The sequence below is a fragment of the Aplysia californica genome, unplaced genomic scaffold (assembly GCF_000002075.1).
Source record: "Aplysia californica isolate F4 #8 unplaced genomic scaffold, AplCal3.0 scaffold00104, whole genome shotgun sequence".
In the NCBI taxonomy this organism is placed as follows: domain Eukaryota; kingdom Metazoa; phylum Mollusca; class Gastropoda; order Aplysiida; family Aplysiidae; genus Aplysia; species Aplysia californica.
This window is the reverse complement of record NW_004797374.1, coordinates 934,506-957,847: the sequence shown is the minus strand read 5'-3', so window position 1 is coordinate 957,847 and position 23,342 is coordinate 934,506. Positions and strand designations below refer to the sequence as shown.

Here is a 23,342-nt window from a genome sequence, read left to right as displayed (position 1 = left end):
CAATAAAATTTGAATTTTTGAGACATGCAACACATCAAAAGATCAAAACTTTCTTCCATATGTTTTTATGTTGCCTGTGCGTGTGGAGTCCAATGGTCAGGTTTGCCTAAGTATTTGATCTTATAAAAATGATTTTGAATTTTTTTAAATAAAGGATTCTACCCTCCCATTTTCATGTGATAGCAACTGGAAGGCTCTCAGCTAAACAAACGGTAAAGTAAAAAAATAACAGGGTTGGGGGTGGGGGGAGATAAAAACTCTTTTAAAATTTACTTTCTCTAGACCACTATATATTATAACTGCTTCTCACAATGCCCAGAATGTTTACACGTATGTCGTACATGATAGTGTGATTGTTATAATATATAGTTTTATCCCTCTATTAGGGTTAATATTTTATAGCTAGCTGATAATATCAAGATTTCAAGAATGTAATTTTAAGAAAACACAATTATATTTTTTAATTCCAATAACTTTTTGGATTCATTTTTCACTGTGAAAGTAAAAACAAGCATTCTCCAGCTTCTATGTTAATCATAATTTCCACTTTTCCTAAGCTCAAGTGGTTAAAAACGTTCTTAAAAAGAAAAACGATTAAAATGTTACCTGGTTGTCTGTAGATCCCAGCTTTAGGAGGAGGATCAGTCTTCAGCAGATAAAAAATTAAGCAAACCGCTGATGCGGTAATGATGGAAACCAGGATTATCATCTTGTTAGCATCTGTAACAAAAAAATCCCTAATTTCAAGAGGCTATACCACCAGATAAACTGCGTTCAGAGAACTGGAGTTTCAGAGAATGTTTCTCTGTCTTCTTAAAAGTTGACTTATTGAGACAAAGTAGGGTATGATCTCCCTCGATCTCTCTTTCTTTTTATCACACCCAATTCAACCCTGCCCAGGGACAGCATGCTATATAAAAGAACTTTATAACAGGTGACAATTATTATTCTGACCTTGCTCAGATTGCAAAAACGTGTCATCTTGACTGGTCTATTTTAAAATATTTTTTCGGGCGAGTGTTTTACGACGCATAAAGTCAGAGTGCGCAGGCGACGCATTATAAAATATTAAAATTTTCAGTTCGTAGGAATTTTTCAATATTGCCCAGGTGCCTGCCGAAGCCTACTACTCTCTCTTATAATTGATTTTGTACCACCAAGGGATCTTTAAAGTGAGCAACTTGTATGTGGGACCTTCGAGATTTTTCGCCTTCGTCCGAGAAGAGTAAGTGTAGATCTCTCCTACCATAATATAGATCAGGGGTGAGGCAGATAGACAGCAGTACAGTCGAAGGAGCCAAGTCAAGTAGCAGTAGCTAGGCTGCAGAAAGAGTCAGTAGGAGCCCGGAGCAGAGAGGACAAATAAGGAACCAGGTGAGGGGGAGGGGGCGAGTGGAGACAAAAACAGAAAACAGAACATAGTTAGAGAGCAGGAAATGATGAGAAAGGAGATCACATTTTAGAGAAAGAAGGTTCCGTCACTATCCAGATTCAAATGCCTGACCTATTGAAAGAGAGAGGAACACTAAACCTCACCACGAAGAGCCCCAAGAAGAAGAGTCCAGGTCTAGATTTTCATCCAATGATGTTATTTTAAATTAGGCTAAAATTTTAAAGTAAAGAAGTGGTCGGAACACCAATATTATTATTCTAGAATCAATTATTATTTCAAAAAGTTTCAACTTGTTTTTGAAAGTAATATCATACGGCCAGTTCATATCATATTGTTCTAAAGACTTAAAGTTAAAGACACTTTAAATTTTTACTTTAAATTGTATTATTATTAGATCTAGATCTATATAGCCTACGATGCCGGTGCTAAAAAAGGGGTGTGGTGAGGAGCGCCTCCTGCCTCGCCCTGGCCTAAAGTCCAATGTCCGAACAACATTCAATAGTGACATAATAGATATAAGATCTAATTAATAATTATCAATGTACAAGCAAGATAAACTTTGCTAACGATGATGATATCATAATTCACAATAAATATATACAATCTAGATCTAGATCTTGATATCTATGTCTTAAATAGCCCTCAATAAAAAAAAGTGTAAATTATGGTGGGTAGAAGAGGCAGTAGAGGTAGATTCTAGATTTCTAGATTCTAGATAGAGAATAGAGAGTAGATCAAGAGAGACAGGGATAAAAAAAAAAAGAGTCGTAAACAAAGGGTTCAACTTGAAAGACGTAACGTCGTTAGCCATAATCTTTCAGATATGCTGCTACATGCAATGACACCGCTATCATCAACATACTTTACCACAATCGCAATGAAAGAAAAGGTAGGCCTACCCTTCCTTCAGTAAAGTGAACACGAACCAGCATCCGGCATCCAGCATCTCCTTAGTGTAAACAGTAAACAATTCCAAAAGGTTAAAGTTCACGGGGAGAACTCCCGGTGATAATGAAATTTGCACCCAGTACCAGATATAATGTCTCTGGGGCGGTGCTATTGGTAATATTTTCTTGACACCAACAATAAAAGGACCTAGTGGGTTATGATTTTTGTAACTTAAATAGACAAACTTTACGTTTTTCAAGTTACAAGTTGAGATTGAGACAAACCTATTATTTGATAACAAAGAAGTATTATTTTGCACCGGTTCTGGAATCGTTACGTCAGGGAATGATGTTATGCCAATAATGCAGATTTCTCGCTGTTTTTGGCTCTTTTTCTTCAAGCACACTTTTTAACAGAATTGGAAGGTTTGAGTTTTAAAATCATTCATAGTTTAATGACTGAAGAAAATGTTTCACTGATTATTTTTACTTCAACTCAGACTTCAGGTTTACAGTTGAGATGTTCCTCCAGATGCATATTATTAGAAAGACACACCACCGTTTAAATGCATCGTGTCATAAACTTTACTCAATTACTTACTTTAAGGAACACTTTTTTGTCATGATCCATTAAAAAATAGTGAATATTTACTCCATTTGCTTAATTGTGAAGGAATTCTCAAAAACATAATTTTACCAGACAGTCGCAGACAAAATGGCTGAGGTCTGTTCTCGCATCGTTTGTTTACATTTCGAGGCAGGACCTGGCCCCTGGAACTGGTGGCTCTCTGGCACCACAACAAGTGCATTGTCGTGGTGTGGCCATTGGACCGTGGTCAACTTGTTGTTGGAACATTTTGATTTACTCTTCCCTACAAGACTTTGAAATCATGGCTTCAGATGTGATGTAAAGAGATAACCGTGCTGTTACTATGGTGATGTCTGATATTTCTTAATTAACAATCTAGGCATTTTGAGCGAAACTCTCATCCGAGGAATGGAAGTGTCTCGTCTTGTAAAAAAGTAACCAGTCAAAGACGAAGTCAGCTGAAATCAAACTTTGGCAAGACAAAGTACAACACAACCTCTTTTTTGTGAAAGAAGCTAATGAACAGAGAAACTTTCCTGGTGAGATCCCTCCGTAGCCTATTGTCTGGAACGTAACCTCTAGATCTAGATCATTGAAGTGTAATTAATAGTTCAACTTCAACTCAATTTTTACTTCTGAGCGGGTCTAATCAGGCAATGATTCAGGCAGGCCAACAATGTGAATACAGACTGTTTTTTGTGTATTTTAACGTGTTCCGTGCAATAAAGAGCAAGTGTGCACTCATTTTCCTGATCTGATCACCCTACTATGTATGAAATTGTTTGTTATACCATCGTTGACCTCAATCAATAAAAATACTGCTTTGACACTAACTGAGCATCCTACAAATGGAGAGGTCAAGACAACTCTACTGTGCTTGTGAGCAGGGAGATACAGACTGTGTCCAGGCGTTGCTCGAGGATGGATGCGAAGTTGATTGTGTACTAGATGATGAGGAAAACACTGCTCTCCAGGTATGTTGATTCCTTTGATCTTTCTATTGACTATTATCTTTTCCAAACCTCTTACAACACAGATCCTATACTACACAATGACAAGCACACAAGCCGTGACACTTGCCTTGGGCTTGGGACGTTCAAGAGGTTTAGGGATGGCAGTATTACACTTGTTCATGTTCAAATATCGTTGCTGTCGTGCACCTACCCCCTAATGCGCCACCGACGAAATTTTACAGGAGAAGCAAAACACTAATTATTTCTTTTATTTCTTACTATTTTTTAGAAAACTTTTCAACTTTTACACATGAAATATGATTCTTCACCTTTTCACATGATGTTGTTGGGAGTAGTAAAATGAATAATTACAAAGAAAAAGGACTTACGAGATTTCTGCTCGTGTTTATCGTCGTGCACCAACCCAGTAAGCACCAAGCGTGTCGCATACCCTGTTTCATGCACGGCGGGTCTGAATTGCTTGTCGTCAGATAATGTCGTTTCAGTGGTTTTTGTTTTTGAGTATATTTTGATGACGGCATAATTTGTCATTGTTTGTTCTCCTTAAAGAAAAAATTAAAGACATTTAAACATAAAGAACCACTGGCTTGTCATGGTTTGCTAATAGAATCTTTATTTGCCGTTTATACAATATACAAACAAAAAAAGAAACAAACAAACAATAAAACACGAAAAAACATCCAGACATTCAGAAAATACGATAAAGCACAATGAGGAATGAAAAACATAATGTCATTAACCCCCCCCCCCCTCTCTCTCTCTCTCTCTCTCTCTCTCTCTATATATATATATATATATATATATATATATTTAAATATATATATATATATATACAGTCGAACCTGTATACAGTCGAACCTGTCAAAGACAGAATCACAAGGGAGCGGGGAAAAGATTCCGTCTTAGACATTTTCCGTTTTAGACAGGGGAATTTAGGGGGGGGGGGGTCAAAGGCCCAGCCGGTGGGATCAAGGATCGCTTGTCCGATTGGTAAGCAGTGGTCAAAACTTCACACCTCTCAGCTGCTATCCTGTCCGATAATGACATCATGCGTCAGTCTACGTATCCAATTACCACCAGTGCTTGCCTTTCATAGGACCACTGTTTGACCTATTAAAAACAGAAAGGTTTGAACATCTTATTTGCTTCCACCCTTAGCCCCACCCACCAATGCCACCCCGCAGTGCCATCGTTGTAACAACAATGATTCGAGGAACTCTTTTCTGGGCTAGTCGTAAGATCACGGCGGCAGGCATTGGTCAATCTAATTTCACACCTCTGGCTTCTGGCTACCAAGGAAAGTTTCCGTAGTGGTTTCGCTACTCGAGCACTCTCACGGGAAGTCGTGAGATTTCACACCCACACTACACTGACCATCTGCATCGCTCAGGGCTCACATGATGGTGTAACATCTACCCCCAAATTGCCCCCCTACTCCTCTTCCTCGCCCAGCGGCATGGCCATGGCGTTAAGTTCAGAGCCGGCGGAACCAAACTTGCGAGTTTCGTTTCAAATCAGGGCTGAGGGGGCAAAACATTTTCCGCCTTAGACAGGTGAAACCCTCGGAAGGGAGCGGATTTTTCTTTCCGTTTCCGCGTTAGACAGGTTTCCGTTTTATACAGGTAATTAAAGAGGAATATAATATCAAGGGGGGAGCGGAGAGATTCCGTTAAGACAGGTTTCCGTTTTACACACAGGTTTCCGTTAATGCAGGTTCGACTGTGTATATATATATATATATAATTATATATATATATATATATTTCTCTATCTCTCTATCTGCCAAACTCTCGATCTCTCTCTATCTGCCAAACTCACTCTCTCTCTCTCTCTCTCTCTCTCTCTCTCTCTCTCTCTCTCTCTCTCTCTCTCTCTCTCTCTCTCTCTGTCTATCTATCTACCTATCTATCTATCTATCTATCTATCTATCTATCTATCTATCTATCTATCTATCTATCTATCTATCTATCTATCTATCTATCTATTTAAATCTCTCTCTCTCTCACACACATTATACCCTCTCTTTTTCTCTCCCCTTCTCTCTCTCTATGTCTCTCTCTTTTTCTCTCTCTCTCTCTCTCTATCTCTCTGTCTCTCTGTCTCTCTCCCCTTCTCTCTTTCTCTCTCTGTATCATCTTTTATCATCTCATTCACTCTCTCTTTCTCTCTCTCACCCTCTGTTCCTCTCAGCTGCAAATGAAATGAATATTTAAAATTCACATACATAATATGCATGGTGGTCTTTAGGGATAACGGCTTTTAGTTCCTGGAGGTGTTTCAATTTCACGCCTGTGATCTTCAAGGTCTCTGTGTAAAGAGACCTCTGGTTTTTCAGGTCCTACCTCTGCATGCCCTCTTCCCCGAGGAATATCCTTCCAGTACTCATCAAATGTCAACTTAAAGGATATGTACCGATCAGGCGTATACCTAAGACAACGAATGTCCACCACATGTGGGTCACCTTTCCCACGACCTGGCCTCACACTTTTGTATGGTCCGAGTTTGGAATAATCCTTGAAAAATGTGTGATCAAGGTACTTGACCTCAAAGGGTCTGGGGTTGCGCCTGGCTCTACCCATGATGCCAGTGTAGTCCGCCGGCAGGTACACTGGAACACCTTTTGCTGCTCTCTCAATAAGACTGTGGCAGGAATCCACTTCCATGTGCGTGTGTTCCTTGACAAGATATTTATGCTCCACTGTCTTACCTGTGCGAGCGCAAAAGTCACTAATAGCGTTGGCAAGTACAACATTTTTGTTTTGATATATATGCATCCATCACTAAAAATGATTATCTTGTCCACTTCGGCTTTAGCGTTTAGGTAATCTACCACACACGATGCAAATTCGTTTGAAGTGAGCCCACCTTCTCCCTCATGCCACACATAACACAGCACGTCCTTGGAGACTAGATCGTAGACTGTGAAGTTGTGTACTGTGAGTTTTGTTTTGTGTAGATTCTATGGCAGATGCTTGAAGAGAGGGAGCAAGAAGCACAGATTCCATGTCCATACAGATGGTAGCAGTCCTGACTCCGTCAGCTGAACCTTCTAGAGACAGTGTCTTGTTCATCTCCTTCTCAGCAAAGGCTCTTTCCTTCAGTCTCATGTGCTCTTTCCATGTCTCTTCGTCCAGGTTTCCAACGCTGTGGGACACACATAAGTCACATAGCAGGTCCTTTCGGGGATGATGTAACGCCAAATTATTTTTGTGAAACTCCTCTTTGAACACCATTAGTCCCAAGCCCTTGCGGCCCAGTTCTTCACATTTTTTCAAGTACTCTCGGTGTAAATCGGCCAGATAACGAAAGTGAGGCTCCAGATAAAGCTTTGCAGAGGTTTTACGACAATAGTGAGATGGGAGTTTTGGTAATAATCCAAAGAATTCATTCACCAGGAACACTTTTTCATCACTTCGAACAAGAGATTTAACTCTGCGTTTGGCAGGGTTTTCTGAATCTGACTGCAGGGAATCAGTGGAATTTCGAATCATCCAGTCCCCTAAAGCTAGAGTACTGGTAAACATTTTCTTGCATACACGAACTCTTACTCCACCTTTCTTCAAGAAGTACTGAATATGAGCAAGGTCTTTTTGATACTTCCGAAGTTGTCCGCTTCCTCTTCACATCAACCTTGTCAACTAGACCGTTGATGTACGCTTTTTTACTCTCCCATGATAGTGACCACACACAGTCAAAGATCTCTGCTCTGTCTTCGTCTGAAAGAGAATTACACTTCATCCCTTTGCAGGTGCGGTTGCAAGGTTCCAGATGTTGACGTGCTGGTCTTTGGGCGCCCTTGGCAGAGACATAGCTTTGCCCCAACTCCCTGAGAAATTTCCGTTTGTTTCTCTGCCACTTTTCAACACCTTTTTTCCCTGGTTCTTGAGTCAGGGTAGAGAATTCTTCATTTACGGGGAAAGCTTCTGCAGGTGGCTAGGGTAGACAGGAGATTGTTGTTAGCACCCCGCTGCCCATGCTAGCAACTGATACCGGGAGGTCATTGAAAGAGTCAACAGGGCCAGCATCTGATGCTAGAAGGGCGTCGACTGTGTCAGTAGATGTTGCTTAGGGGATGTCGACTGTGTTGGTAGATGATGCTGAGGGAACGTCGACTGTGTCGGTAGATGTTGCTGAGGGGATGTCGACTGTGTCAGTAGATGATGCTGAGGGAACGTCGAATGTGTCGGTAGATGTTGCTGAGGGGATGTCGACTGTGTTGATACTGGCAACAACTGGAGCTGGAGTAAGATCAGCTGTGACAGCAATATGATCAACTGAAACTACAGTGACGTCAGACTGCAACGTAACATCCAGAGAACTCGTTGGGACTGAAGTAGTGAAAGGGCAGGACAAGAAGCCCGTCCCTGAAGCTCTCCAAGAGTGGTTGAAGTTGGTTCAGGTTGGTCAAATGTGGTCACCGACGAATTTCTGCGTGGTGTTGAACAAGTATCCAGTGAAAAATCCTACGTGTCAAAGCATGACACAGAAATATCTAATTCTGAGGTATCGTTCAAGAAAACATTGTCCATTATGTCTTCGATGGCAGTTTCTGATACTTCATTAAGTGGCAATATTTTGGAGGAAGAATTCTTGTCTTGACGATGAGCACATTTTTCAGATCTCGAAAGTGACAACTGGACCAAACATTGGCCCCTGCTGAAGGGAAACATGTTTAGTGAAGAATGAAACAAATGCACGTTTCGCTTAACAATCCTTGACTGACTGCATGAGTTTTTCAGTATACAGTAATACAAAATTTTCAAGACACAAAAAAGAATTTAGTTTCCAACACTATTAATGGTCATACAAACCAGTCTTATATATATAACACCACGTTGAAAGCCACCAGGCGTTGGCAAAGTGTGTTGATTTATTGGTTACGAGGGAGAACAAATTTGGAATTCTAACACGTTTAGGTGTTAACCTGTGATTAGTGTACGCGGGCATTAAGGCTGTTTTCCATGTCCAAATATGAATATAGATTTATTGCGGTATGTTTGATTTGCTGCTCTTTGCATTTTATCAATATTTACTTTGAGTTAAGGAAAGAGGCTGCAGTTCAGTTGGAAGTGTGAAAAACATTATTGGTACTTAGGAAGACGTGAAGGAAGGCTTTTTCCATACATGGGCATAGACCTTCTGATGTTTAATGGGGCATGGCATTTTAATTTGACTGTTTGTTGATCTTCTGCTTGAAGTGTGAAACACCTTATTGGTACTTAATCCGTTCTTTCGTCTTGGGCAATGTTCTGGGCTTTCCAGCGAAAAATACCTTCTTTGTTCTTGACCCACTATGCAAAAAAAGGGACCCAACGCAAGCAGCACGGTTGCGAAACGGTTGCGTAAGATGGACTGTCGGGCATGACACTATTGTTAGGCCCACTAATATTACCCAACAAGCGACACGGCGCGACGCCTGATCGCGCTGGGCCACCGGGCACAAAGCAATTATGTGCCTCGCTGATGTTTACAGGTTTTTTGCCCGACAGCTTTCACGCAGTTGGAGATAAGGGTTTTTTTCATTTGTGTTTTAATGTACACTTATTTTTCACCTGTGTCAAATATTGTTTGACTGGGACATACTGTATGTTATACAGAATCATATAATCAAAAAAAGTGGATTTTAACAATTTTGTCGCTTACAGGGTTGGTGCACGACGGCAACGATATGGTGGTCCAACTGTGCAATTTCTTGTCCTTTGTCAAATTTAAATAATCTCGACGTCCATTCGTCAAGTGAAATGATTTTACTGTGCTATTTATGTGTCTGAAAAGTGTATTTGTTTTGTTGGTGAATTATGTGACATATGTCATGAGGCGTTATAATTTAGAGGTCTGGCATTTTCTCTCTTCTCTCTTCTCTCTCTCTCTCTCTTTCACGCTCTCTCTCTCTCTCTCTCTCTCTCTCTCTCTCTCTCTCTCTCCCTCTCCCTCTCCCTCTCCCTCTCCCTCCCTCTCTCTCTCTCTCTCTCTCTCTCTCTCTCTCGCTCTCTCTCTCTCTCTCTCCTGCTTTTCTCTTTGTCTTTCTGCATTGTGTGTGTGTGTGTGTGTTTTACAAATTCACTTGAAAGTTACTTAACGCTTGCTGCCTTCATTCTACAGTTAAGATTAAGAGGTGAGATGGATGGGAAGGGAGCAAATCAGCAGCAACCATTTAAAGCACTTTTACAGAATTCTTGTGTGTCGGAGAAAGGGACATTATTAACTGTCCAGCTTTGGAGTGTGTGCCATACGCCATGTGTAGTTTGTTCATGAAGTGACATGATCAAATGCCTGTGGCAGCCAGTTGGCTGGTGGTACTGCTGGACTTCTAGTTAAGAAGGACCCCATGCAAATGGCCGGTAGCTGTTTTAAAAGGCAAATATGACAAATGTTTGTGCACTGGCACACATCACACTGATTATGTGTTTAAGTCTAATCCCTAGCTGGAAACCTTTTTAGGCGAAATCTCTGCCTATTTGTCTGCTGGAATGCTCCCAGTCAGCCTGTATTGGTCCTCCTGACGGGCAGGGGTGAAGCAGCCCACCTCCTGAATGTTTGAAATTGTTTCGTTGGGGGGCAGAAAACTCTTACTGACCTTAGAGAGTTAATATCATGAAAGTAACAGTTCAGTAAGATCTGCCTTGGCAACCGTCTCCCCAAAAAAGCAGTCACAGAGCTTCTATTGATACCATTTTGGGGAATGACGAGTTATGTGTGCCTACTCCACTCCATGTCTGATACCACAACAAAAATTGTTGTAATCTTTTTTGGGGGCATGTTTTTGCTCTAACATAAAAATTTAAGATTTCTATAATTGGAGCAAATTCTTCTTAAATTTTGCTTTCTACCAGGTTGCTGCAGCAAATGGAAGTGAACAAGTGGTCAGATTACTGATCATGAGAGGAGCTGGCTTGGATAAGTCTAACATATTTGGATGGACTCCGCTTCTGCAAGCTGCTAGGTAGTGTCTTTTATTGTCGAATGTTTGTATAGTCATGTATTTGGAAATTATTCTTTGAGGTACCTTTTTGAAGATAATATTTTAACAGTCTTGATTGTCCTTTTTTAACGATGCTTGATGTGGTGCCACGCTGCCAGCTTATATTGAATGAAACCAATAAATTACCTTTTTAATGTTAGATAGATGTTATAGGTCAATGCAGTGGAGGCTGCATGTTAATTGTTAATATTACCTCTCTATACACTTTATGATGGGATCACACTAAATCAGTGCAAAGTTTGATGATACATTAACATAATTTTTAGGAGTTGTGGAGAAAAATTAAAATAAAATAAGCACAAAAGGGACAGGAGTTGCTGAGATCTCTACTATTTCGTAAAGATATTATTTATGGACTGAAAATTTGAGAATCTGTGAACAGAGAGTCAGTTTTGATGTGGTTGAAGAATTACTCCTGAGGTCTTGTAGGGAGCAAAGAAGGAAATTATTGTATATTTTATTGTTACATTTTGTTTGATGACTGACATTGTTTACAGTTTTAATATTTGGAGAAAATGAATGCTCTGTTAATGACTTGGAAAGTGTGTTACAATGTTTTTATGACATTGATTGATCAAGATTTAGTTGTGTTTTCTTTTTTATAGCCATATGAAAATCTCATGGATTTGTTTATTTACATGGCTGTGAAGTAATTATTATTTGGGCATGAATAATGTTTCAAGCTCCATTTTGTTTTTTTTGTTACAGGTATGGTCACACCAACATTGTGGCGTTATTGAGCCAACATCAAGCAGACCTGCACGCTAAAACAAGGTATGGGGCTTCTGCCATGACCTTAGCAGCCAAGGGCGGTCACATGCAGACAGTGAAACTGCTCATCGACTCTGGCGTTGACGTGAATGGCATCGGGGACGGCTGTGAGTTCTCTCCTCTGTTACTGGCTGCCCAGCACGGGCACGATGCGGTTCTGCGAGTGTTTCTCGACAGGGGCTGCGACGTGAACTTCTACACGCCCTCCACTGGCCTCACCCCGTTGATGACGGCTGCTCTCAATGGTCATATGACCACGGCTCAAATTATTATCGAGAGAGGAGGTGACCCAAATGTGATGAACGTTTGCGAAAACACTGCCCTTGAAATAGCCACTGTCAGAGACAAGCGGGAGGTTTCAGGATACCTGGATAGGAAAACTACAAACAAGCCGAAAACCTGTGAGTGTATAATTTTATTATTAATCTGGTAAAAGTTTTACTGTGCTCACAGCTGCATAAAAGGTCAAATTATTGTGAACATGCATGAATAATTTGCAGAGATTTTGTGCTTTTGAGTTCACTATTGAGTGGAGACACCTGTTTGAGACATAATAAATGTGTGTATTTATGCTTAAAAATTCCACTGAAATGTTTTCAAAGAATAATATTAATACTAAAGTCTGATTTGTTGATTGGTGTATGGTCATTTTAGTTGGGTGGGGGGCAGGGTTGCAAAAATTGTAATTTGTTGGAGACACAGAGAGCAACTCGTGAAAGATTTAGGGAAAAATGACTTTATATGAGAATTTCAAAGTGTCTTACATATTTACCCAGATGTATTCTTAGAAGTAAATGCTAAAGAATGTGTTATAATGTTATAATACACAAGATTGGGGGGGGGGGGGATGCACAGTAATTCCCTGATAACACACACTTGAAGGTACCAGTGACTATTTTCATGTCAATCAGCTTTTTGTGTTGGGGAAAGTTGCAATATGTAGACCGGAAAATTGAACGGGGTTTTGAAATACTTTGGTGCTAACGGGAATTTTTTGCATTTAACAGATTTCCGTGAAACAAAATCTCCTGTGTTTCACCTTTCTGCATTGCCACCAGTAATGTGAACCATATACATCTATTTAGTTTCTTTCATTATTGTCTTTCTCCTCAGCACCTGGTGACATAAAGCCTGATATCATCGAGGCAGCCAAACTCGGTGAGAAATTCTCTTTTTTTTCCAAATTCATTGAAAATAATAACTGTTGGAGGCTTTGGAAAATAAATGTTCTAATAGCTCCTTCTAAAAAAATGTATATGCAGCACTGCTCAATTTGAAACTAAGAAAAATAGTGTTGTGCAGTCTCTGTTCAGCAATGGAGGATTTGGGGGCAGGGGGAGCTTTTCTGTTCTCAAAATCCAAAATCTGCAAAATTAACTGGCAAAAATTGTCCTGAAAGGTTGTCTAAAATCCCTGATCCTTTTGCAGGGTTGTGAATCTTTGTTTTGCTATATATATGTGTTAACTACCTGTTGGCACTATTTCCTAAATTCTCTCAGTTCAAGAATGTTGAATATAGAGGATTTGCCAAGGGTGGCTTTGTTTATATTGTAGTCATTTCACGCTTTTTTTTGGTGTGGGTGGGGGGAGGGGGGGGGGTTGTTGATGAGCAACTTTAACCCTTGTCCTTTAACCTTTGATCTCTCAGGTGACTTTCTGCGAGTGTGTGAGATCCTGGAGCAGGACACGTGTCAGAAGGATGCGCACTCGCCTCAGGACGGAGCCACGCCCCTCATGTTTGCCGCCATGACGGGAAGACTAGACATCGCAGAGCTACTGGTCATGAAAGGTTGTGATGTGAATAAGCAGGATTTGATCAGTGGCTGGACGGCTCTTATGCAGGCTACTTATCACGGGTAAATGCTGGATGTGTATATGAAGGGCACATGACAAAGACAAGTGATGTCCCTTTTTGGCATTGTGAGGGAAAAATGCAAATGAAAAGCTTGACAGTCCACATATTTCCTTTGTAAAGTTTTAATTTTCCAAGCGTGATATCCGGTGACTCATCAGGTTTTAGCCCTGGATATTAAGATGGGCCAGATTAGGTGCATATAAGCAACTTCCATACCTCTTACCAACTCAAATAGCCAAAAAGTGACATCTCTTGTTTTCCCCTTGTGCCCTTCATATTGCAAAACTTTCTGCTTAGTCAGTTTTTAATACTGTTAGCTGTATGTGAGCCATCAATTTCTTTGTCATAACTTCTCACAGGCTCATTCAACCTCTTTCTTCTTCCACACCCCTGAACTTAAGGCAGGCAAGACAGAGCCCTCAGTCATTTTGGATAAGGACAAAAATTCTTAAAGATCTAGTGTGCATGTCGCACATATTAAAAATTCCTTGGTGGTTGAAAAAATTGTAGAAGAGAAGGCCATTAGGCTGCCTGTGCAAAATTTAAGAATTCATTACCATAAAGAATATCCCTGTCATACATGTGAAATAGTAAAAACACACCCTTACTGTACAGTCTCACACCTTCATTTATTCCAAGCATACTGACCATGTCTCTCCTTTGGAGAATTGAAAATTGTTGTTTTGGTTTTGTCCCGTACACCTTTGTCGGGTGCCAAGTTAATGATCTCTTTCGTATCAGACAATCATTGACTTTGAAAATGTAAGTACAATGATATTTCAACAGTAAGGGAAAACAATAGGAGAATATCATGAATAACAATGATTAGATCTCTTTGGCAATTTTCTTTCTCTATGCTGCTAAGTTACCCTGGTGTGTATATAAATATGTTCGAGTTCTGTGTATGTCCAAATGACATTTAATTTTTTTTCCATTCACAGAAAGAAAAATGTGGCTATGTTTCTTCTCTCAATCGGTGCTGATGTAAATATCCAAGCTAAGAATGGCTGTACTGCATTTGACATGGCTTCACTCATTGGTAATTAATTATTTCAATGTTAAAGGTTATACATCTCTTCGCATACTTAGTTTTTCATGTTGGTGAAAAGGATTTCAAATGCTTTCATATAAACAAAAGGAAAAAACAAAACAAAAAGAAAAACTGTCTTTGACGTAATGACTTTTACCTCCTTCACTCATAGAAACACATGTGTCAGCATAATGTGTGAAAGTCCAGGAGTTCTCAGAGGGGTGCTGCTGTGCTGCTACCGTTTTGGCTCAATTTTTTGTTTGCTTGTAGAAGAAGTTGACGTACAGAGAGTTTATAGTATTTTCACAACATTGGATGAACAGTTAAGAAAATTGTGCACTCTTTAGTGCTGACATAACATGTTTTCGGTTTTGTTCTTCAATTATTTATAAATCTTCCTTTTTACCTTCATTCTGCAGTGCTGAACAATACAAAGAATTATAACTTCTCTTTTTTTATTAGATGATGTTGACACAGAGCTTCTGCGACAACTTGCTGCAAAGGCCATGCAAGTGGCAAAAGTGGAGAAAAGTAAGAAGTCAAGGTCCAAAACAAATGAAGTCACCGCAGCCGTACCTAGTGACATGAAGTGAGTTCATTTTTTGTCATTCAAGTTTCTTCTTGTATGGATGCGTGTGTGTGTGTCTGTATGTCTGAGTGGGTGTGTGTTATTGTGTGTGAGTGTTGATGGTGAAACACCATACTAATGTGCGAGTGTTTGAACAATGAAGATTAATTTTATTTTTATGTGATATGGCTTTATAATTGTTTTAAGAAGAAAATTTGATTTGTTAGTCCCTTAAACTTTCACTTGAATTTCTTTCTCCTCATTTGTTTCCGAAAATAAGATTTCTAAAATTTCTCTTTAGAACTTCTATTTCTAAGAATTTGAAGTCATCTTTTCTTTCATTTCAGTGTGGAGGTTGACAGTCCAAAGAGTGGGTTGAAGGTAATCTGTCTTTGAAAGTTTGTTATGGTTTGCAGATCCTTTTTTTTTTCTTAGTCTTTTTGCGAATAGATCAGTTTTAATAAATATGATGTTCTCTGGGGTTGACAGTCACCTCAGTACTTTTGTCACTTATGTTTTATTAATTATCGGGCTCACATGATCATTAACACAAATGGTTGGCTGATTAGCTCTGCAATTTCTTCTTCATCACTGTGAGCTATATCGTCGGCTCATTTGTATGCCTCTATAGATACTAGAACTTTTCTCGTCTGGACTGTCTGAAATAATAATATCCATGGTTCAATCTGAATGTTCTCAGTTTTTCAATTGTCCTTCTCAATTGTTTTTCATTTGGTATACAATAGGGTTTTATGGTCGACTTTGCCTTACATAAGCTATAGGTAGATCGAAGTTCAAAACAGAACGTAAATAGATTCTGCCAGCAGAAGAAATTGCGTCTTAATCTAGGAGGATAGAAAAATTACGTAGTGAATGAATTCATGTTTGTCCTACTTTCTTGTAATGGTTCAAATTTATACCAACTGGTAAATAGACTTTTAAAAAATGAACTGCTATCTTTTATAAACAGGGTACCCACCAGCTCGGGAAAAAGTCGGGAATTTTTAGATGGGTCGGAAGGTCGGGAAGAGTCTGGAATTTTGTAATGGGTCGGTAAGTCGGGAAAGGATAGTGTCTATATAATATCAGTAGTGTTGCTATCTAGATAGTATGGTCGATGAATCACGAAGAGGAAACGCAATTGAACCGCTATGGCGGAAGTGTATACACCAAGGCTCGATCGGAAAGAATCAAGATGTACTTTCGCTTTCGTTACCACCCAGAAATTTTCGGATAATAGTCTGATAGATAACGCAACATTTGTAACATTCTGGTTGTGCATTACAAATGCTGTGTCACCTTGAAATTAAATCAATATTAAAAATTTGCCCTGTGCTGTCTCTTGTGGAAAAAAAAGAAAAGAAAGTTATACAAACGTCTTGTCAGGTTCGCCATCGTGACCGGTCAGTGAACCTGTGAGTACCGGTGGTCTGAGCGCTGTGAAGTATAGGACTCTGGAATGGGTTGGGGGGGGGGGGGGGTATTGCTTTTTTTATAAGATACCCTCGGGATAGGGGATTTGTTTGGGGTGGGGGGGGGGGAGCTGAAGGCAACACAAGATGACAAAAACTGAACTTGGAAGCAAATTTTTAGTATTTGGAATTTTGATAACTTCTATAAGAGCTCTCTGCAAAGCACACCTTGGTGCAGGCCTTGTGTGGAATCGGGATCTGTCATGCCTTGTTATTGAACTAAAGTGTTCACGTTTCTTTGGATGTGGTGATTGTAATTTATATCTTTAATTTCGCTTTCTTTTCAAGATTGGCAGATTTTCAGTGTCCCTGCATCTTGTCCTCCCTCAGTTCTTACACCTCTCACACTGATTAGGTCTACTTGAGCCGTTCAAGTTATTACTAATATTACTTTACTTTGAGTTTGAGCAATAGTGTTCGTCTTCACGTTTATTATATGAATCATGACACACAGACTGGTCATATTCTGGTTCTAGGTCTTTTTTCCGGCTCAAAACAGGATTCATTTTTTATATAGGGCCTATAGTTTATGTAGGCAAATATGATGAGGGGAAAATATAAATAAGTAAGAACAGACTGAAATACCAAAATCACACAAGATCCCAGTGCCACACTGACATGTTGTTGACTGGATATAATGTACCTACTTGTGTGTGTATATTCACAAACATATACATATATTATATTAGATATAAGAGGAGCACATGCTGTCATTATTATGTAATGTGCCCCAGGAAAATGGATTAGGCCCCTCCCTTGGAAAATTGAAAAGCTGGGTTGGCAGTCACCCAGTATTATAATCATCTATTGTTTGAAGACTACTATAAAATGTATATTTGCATTCATTTAAAGACATTTGGACTTTTTATCACTGATATATGGGCTTTTTTGGGGATCATTCTTGATGCGCAACGGCCTGATTTTTCCCTCGAATTGGGGTCGTGAAAAAAATTTGGGGGTCTCTAAAAAAATTTCCAGGGTTTGGTGGGGACCCTGTGTAAAGCAGATTGATCTTCCCTCGTATATATAGACAATAAAAAGAATGTTAATTTTTAAAGAAGACTATTGCAACTCAACGCATGTGATGAAGCCACATTTTTTTTCTTCTACTAGGGCTGGTGGAATCGAATGTCGAACCGCTTCAGAAATCTCAAATTGGGGAGAACATTCACAGGAGGAAATCGTCTTACACCACTGGGTCTTGAGACGTCTGCTTCTGTGCCAGACCTGACCTTGAAAAATTGTACCTCACCTCAGATACAGGCAAGTATTCACTTAGATAAAAGACTCGTCCAAATCCAATTTTTACCTGCTTGTTTTTGTGTTATTTTTGTATTAGAGAAGAGGTAGGCTACTTCAAGTTGACAGGGTCATAGTTGTTTTGGTAAAGCTTGTATAAGGAGGAAGGAAACTGTGCATTATCTTAAAATATGTTTTTATTTTGGTTATAACCTCCAGTTTCTTCTCCTGCTTAAAGCATGTGCATTTTACTGTTGTTACTGGTAGAAATTATGAACTGTTACTGAATTACTCATCCTTTTCATCTTTGGGGAGAAACTGAGCACGGAAGATGCAGAGATTTTTCTCCATGTCCCTCTGTGTGTTGTACTGTTGTACTGTCAGGGAGTTCTATTATTGCGGGCGGTTGGCAAGTGCTCTGGTGTGGTTTGCTCCTTCTTTCCTATCGAACATCTCTCACCTACCTCTCTTTCTTTTTTATGTTTGTTTCTTTCTTGTAACACTTCTAATCTTCAGCACTTATATGACCTTACTGTGTTGCAAGTTCAGTAAAACTCTTACTTAAACTAAAATGTTCTATTATTACTATACTTTATTGAGTGGGTGGTTGGCGGGTGCTCTGGAGTGGTTTGCTTCTTTTTTCCTATCAAACCTCTATCACCCTTTTCTCCTCTTTTTCTTTTTTATGTTTGTTACTCTCTTGTAACTCCTCTATTCTTCTGGCGCTCTTTTGACCTTATTCAGTTGCAAGCACCTTAAAACCTCTACTAAAACAAACAAATACTTTATTGCGATTCATTTCTCCCTCTATTTCCCTCAGTCTGCCAGACTTGAACGCAAAACCTTTCAGGAACCCAACCAGACGTCCATGTCAATGACAAGCTACGACACCATGCTGCAGGAGACAAAGCAAAGTGCTTCGCTGTATACTCTAGTGAGAGTCCTTGTAGCAGCGGATTTATTGTTAATTTTATTGTTCATTTTGCTGATTTCTGTAATGTTTTTTAATTTTCTGTTTGTTTGGTTTTTGTTTATTTGTTTTGTTGTTTGTTTTTTATTTTTTATTTTTTTGGGGGGAGGGGGGAGATAGTGGAAAGTGAGCAGTTATTGTTAGAGGAAAGATGATCAAGTCATAAATTTAGATGAAGTGTCATTGGCTCAGTGTTATACTGTAGTGTCTTTAGGCCGTTCCCAAATGGGGGACATTTCTCGTTCAAGCACAGTGGAATTGTAAATGGGCTGATTCATGTCACGCTCATAACTGTGCCTGATCTACAACAGGGAACTGCTGCTTTTTCTTTCCTAATCCTTACTGTTGTCATTTTTCCTCTACTTTTGTATGTTTGTCACTCTTTTGTGACCTGCTATTTCCGGGGTGCCTTGATAGTCGAAGCAGACCTTGTGCTGTTGAAGCTAGAGAGGTGAGCAGAGTTAGTTTGATTCCCTGTAAAGACTTCTCTGTTGACACCCACCCCTTGGCACTCATATAACCTTATGCAGTTGCGAGCGCCGTAAAACCCTTAACTATATTTTTTTTAAATACTGGGCCTCCTTTATGGAAATGGCTGATTTTTGTCAAATAAATTTGTAATATTTCCAAAACATCTCAACCCTCAACAACTCAAAGTTTGATAGACAGATAATAGCTTGATGGATGGAAGGATGGATAGATATATAGAGAGATATGTAGTTGAGATACAACCTCTTCTTTAAAAGCCAGCAAGCTTCCTCGGACTAAGGTTAAAGTGTTCACTTCTCATTCAAAGGTCCTGGGTTCGAATCTGGGTGGCGGCGAAAAAAAAATTTCTTCTCTAAAATTGTCTCCTTTCACCTCCTTTCCTGCTCTCCAACAATGTTCTGTCATCTGCTTTCGTCTCCACTTTCTGCCCCCACCCCCTCACCTCCTTTGCCCCCCTCCTCTAGGCTCCTGACTCTTTCTGCAGGCTTTCTACTGTTTCTCCTTCTTTCTGTTGTCTTTCAGCCACACCCCTGGTCTTCTGGTAGGAAAGATTTACCCCTAGCCTTCTCGGACAAGGGCGAAAAATCTCAGAGGTCCCGTGTGCAAGTTGTGCACGTTAAAGATCCCTTGATAGTTTAAAATCGATAAAAGTAAGCTTCGGCCGCCACGCGGGCAAGATTCAAAATTTTCTACCAACTGAAAACGTTTTAATGTGTCCCACGCGCTCATATTATGACCTTATGCAGTTGCGAGTGCCGTGAAAATCTTACAAAAACAGAACTAAACAAAAAAGTGATGAGGGCGGAGTGCCTTCAATGGTAGGCCTATTACAAACAGTCAAAATTGGGTAAGATGGCCACCTATTGGCGAAGATAAAAGTGACTATCTTAGACGAGTGGCTGTCTTACACAATGCCATTATAATGTTTAAAAAATGTAGGGGGGGGGGGGGGAGGGGGGAAAAACAGGAAGTGAGTTGTTTGTACAAGTGATCATCTTATAGAAGTGGCTTTCCTAGGATTACAATGTTCCATCTGCTCAGTTCCTAATTTTGAGAAATTTGATGTTAAAAATGTTCAGTTTCATAACATGTCAAGCTTTTTCGAAAGCAATTCTTTGAATATCTTGATAACGACTCTGAATAATCGTACTATTTTGATTGAGCAGATAGAACATTTGGTTTCTGACTTCATGGTCTTAGTAATTCAAAACAGCCAAAAATGTTGAATAACACTTTGTAATTCCAAGGCAGCGAGGTGGCCGTTAGAGCAAGTTTGACTGTATCCTCCTCAGGACATTATCTCGCCCCGGTCCAACGTGTCGAGCGAGACGCTCAAGCCTGTGATCCCGCCCTTCTTGCCATCGCCGAGTTTCGCCCTCGACAACTCGGACAGCTCTCACAGGCTCACCCCCAAATTCAGAACGTACAAGTCAGGGGAGGAAGCTTATGTAAGGCTTTTGTGTATTCTTTTTTTAGCATCATGAGAAAAATCTTCTTTTTTTCCCTTTTTTTTCTATCTCTTTTGCCATTCTTAATAAGTCTTTTCTTTTTTCCAGTATTTTTTTGCAAAGAAAAAAAATGTGGGAGTGTAAAAGATGTGGGAGTTGTAGCATTATTAGCATGTGTTGTAATGTCCTTATCTCTTATTTCTTCTTTCCTTTGTATGTTACTCTCCATAGTGACACCTCCATACCTCCAGTTTTCAGCACTTATATGACCTGTTTGTGTTGCAAATGCTATAAAACTTACTAAAACGGACCAATTCAGTGTTCCTGTGTATGTTCCACTATATCTCAAGAAAATTCCACTCTGTGCCATTTGAATGAAAGTAAAATATGCTGTAGTAGTGTTGTGAGCACTGGCGTCAATGGTATAGCGATTTGGGACTCGCTATTGCATCAGGAGACCCAAATTCGATTCCAAAGCAGGGGAGAATTTTTATTATCTCAGTCTCTCTGCTGAGATGTTTCATCCCTCTCAGCCTGCCTTGTCTCTGACAGACAGGGTCGGTAGCTTGTTTCCTAAATGATGTAAATTGTGTCGACGGGGATGTGAAAACACATACATTTTTAAAGAAAAATATTTTGAGGGGACCTGTTGGGGTTTTTTCCTCAGAGATCCAGCGTGATGATGCGCCCCATCAAAGTCCAGAGCATTTCTTCAGCAAGCTCCAACCCTGCCCTGGGCCCACCCAGCAGCACCAACTACAACAGCAGCAGCAGCAGCAGCCACAACCTGGCCAGCGGCAATGACAACAACAGCCCCAGCTCCTCCGGCGGCAGCAGCAGCATCACTGCCCTACAGACCAAGATGGCCGCCCATAGGAAGTACGCAGTGCTAGGCAAGACACGGCCCAATGACTCGGCGAGTGGCAGCTCTGGTAGGTTGGCCGTCTCTCGCTCTGGGGATTTCGGGAGTGTAAGGATCAAATAGAACCTAATTTTTTTGTGTCCTCTGAAAAGACATTGTGCGCAATTTGTCTCCTTTTTTATCCTTTTTTATTCCCATTTTTTTTCTTTTCTTTTCAAATTAAACCTGGTTTTGTGTCTTCTGAAAAGATAGTATATATGCAATTTGTTTTCTTTCCTTTTCTTTTGTTTTTTCTTTTTATCTTAAAGGGGGGAGGGGGGGGGGCATGGAAGATGCATAATGCATTTTTTTGCTTATCTTAGTGTGGTGTTGAATCACTAAACTTAATGATTGCTTTTTTCTTTGAGGTTTTGTTTACGCTAAAGCCACAAGGTCGGTTTTTAAGCGCATTTATGGGTAAAAACTAACTGCACTTTTCAGGAATATTGTTATTTGATTTTTCTATTTCAGATCTAGGCCAGGGTCCACTGTTTATCCCCAACCCGAACATTCCAACTCCCAGGTTCTCCCCCTTTGTTCCTCATCACACCCCGTCCCGTCTCTTCATGCCTCGGTGAGTAACCAACAGACCTGCAAAGTACTCTGATAAAATCAGAGACTTCCGGGGGGGGTTTTAACCTGTTGAAAAACCCCATCAGATTTGCATAAAGTCCAATTTTTTTTCTTTAATTCCATTTCTATCAGTGGTAAGCAATTTATCGTAAATGTTATCGGAAGTACACCGCTGATTTTTGCAATGCTTGTGTGACTTATTGTAAATAGCCTGAAAATACACTTTTTTATTTGATACTCTTAGTTTGTGACAATATCTAATCTTCTGGAGACTCCAATATTTTTTAGGAGAAGTCTGAGGAAAACTCGTATTTTCCATCATGGAGTAGTCACCAGGTCCAGTCTGCACTAATGCATGGAGGCAATTTTTTCAAAACCAAAATGTAGTCACTAACTAGATCTATACTATGGCTGATCAAAATTTGTTTGGTCTCACTCCTCTGTTTGTCCACTCCCCAGGAAATCGGCCACGGTGCCCTCAGCCTTCCGCACCATGTCCAACACAACGTCCCCCAACAGCTCTACCAGCGGCAGTTCTTCCATCACCCCCCAGAGGTCATCCAGAGGTCGTAGCACCTCATCCAAGGGAAGCACCACCTCCACCCTCACCCCGTCACCTTCACCAACACCGGGCAAGGTTAGAGGGGGTTTTTTTATTCTGACCTGAGACTTGCTTGGCTCTTTAACCCCGGAATTTTATTTTTCTTATTTTGATGGAATGAACATAAAAATGCCTGTTTTTCATAGAGCAAAAACTTGATGTGATACTCAAAATTTTATGCCAGTTTTGGAACCAGCGACTTTAAATTAGTTAAAAACAAGTCTTGAATCTCATGTCGCAAAATGTGTGCTGACCAGTGTAATGGGAATGGCTGGGGGGGGGGGGGATATAGGTTGGGTACCATAAAGATGAAATCAGAACATATTTTTGTTTTGTTCAATGAATTGTCACAGAAAAGATCAGCATGCTAGGAGAGGAGTGTTTTATTTTTAGTCCTCAATATTTTTTTCCTCTTTGTTTTTCAGCACGGTGAAGATGCTCCTCAGACTCTGGACAGTTTACAGGAAAGGGATGGGCCTGATGGTTAGTTTGACTCTCTCTCTCTCTCTCTCTCTCTCTCTCTCTCTCTCTCTCTCTCTCTCTCTCTCTCTCTCTCTCTCTCGCTCTAGTGGTTGTACACCCCATAATTTCAAAGGTAAG

At 40.1% G+C, this 23,342-nt stretch overlaps 2 protein-coding genes across 4 annotated transcripts in view; one reads left to right on the top strand and one right to left on the bottom strand.

Annotated features, from left to right (window-relative positions):
* The window catches only part of LOC101859923, a gene marked incomplete in the record, with an annotated part of 55,218 nt that extends 52,824 nt beyond the window's left edge, over positions 1–2,394 (bottom strand). Inside the window, 2 exon segments of one of the 3 annotated variants that reach the window (XM_005095459.3) lie at positions 607–720; positions 2,293–2,394. In XM_005095459.3, coding sequence (XP_005095516.3) covers positions 607–709 — 103 coding nt within the window. 3 annotated transcript variants of the gene reach the window in all.
* Positions 2,395–2,733: 339 nt separating this feature from the next.
* The window catches only part of LOC101859698 (ankyrin repeat and SAM domain-containing protein 6), a 27,513-nt gene continuing 6,904 nt past the window's right edge, over positions 2,734–23,342 (top strand). The window contains exons 1-15 of the mRNA XM_005095458.3: positions 2,734–3,843; positions 10,677–10,786; positions 11,534–11,997; positions 12,710–12,754; positions 13,245–13,452; positions 14,393–14,490; positions 14,944–15,070; positions 15,397–15,430; positions 17,635–17,784; positions 18,581–18,694; positions 20,512–20,667; positions 21,335–21,599; positions 22,040–22,142; positions 22,601–22,778; positions 23,168–23,225. Coding sequence (XP_005095515.1) covers positions 3,718–3,843; positions 10,677–10,786; positions 11,534–11,997; positions 12,710–12,754; positions 13,245–13,452; positions 14,393–14,490; positions 14,944–15,070; positions 15,397–15,430; positions 17,635–17,784; positions 18,581–18,694; positions 20,512–20,667; positions 21,335–21,599; positions 22,040–22,142; positions 22,601–22,778; positions 23,168–23,225 — 2,236 coding nt within the window. The 5' untranslated portion in view covers positions 2,734–3,717. The remainder of the gene's footprint in view (positions 3,844–10,676; positions 10,787–11,533; positions 11,998–12,709; positions 12,755–13,244; positions 13,453–14,392; positions 14,491–14,943; positions 15,071–15,396; positions 15,431–17,634; positions 17,785–18,580; positions 18,695–20,511; positions 20,668–21,334; positions 21,600–22,039; positions 22,143–22,600; positions 22,779–23,167; positions 23,226–23,342) is intronic.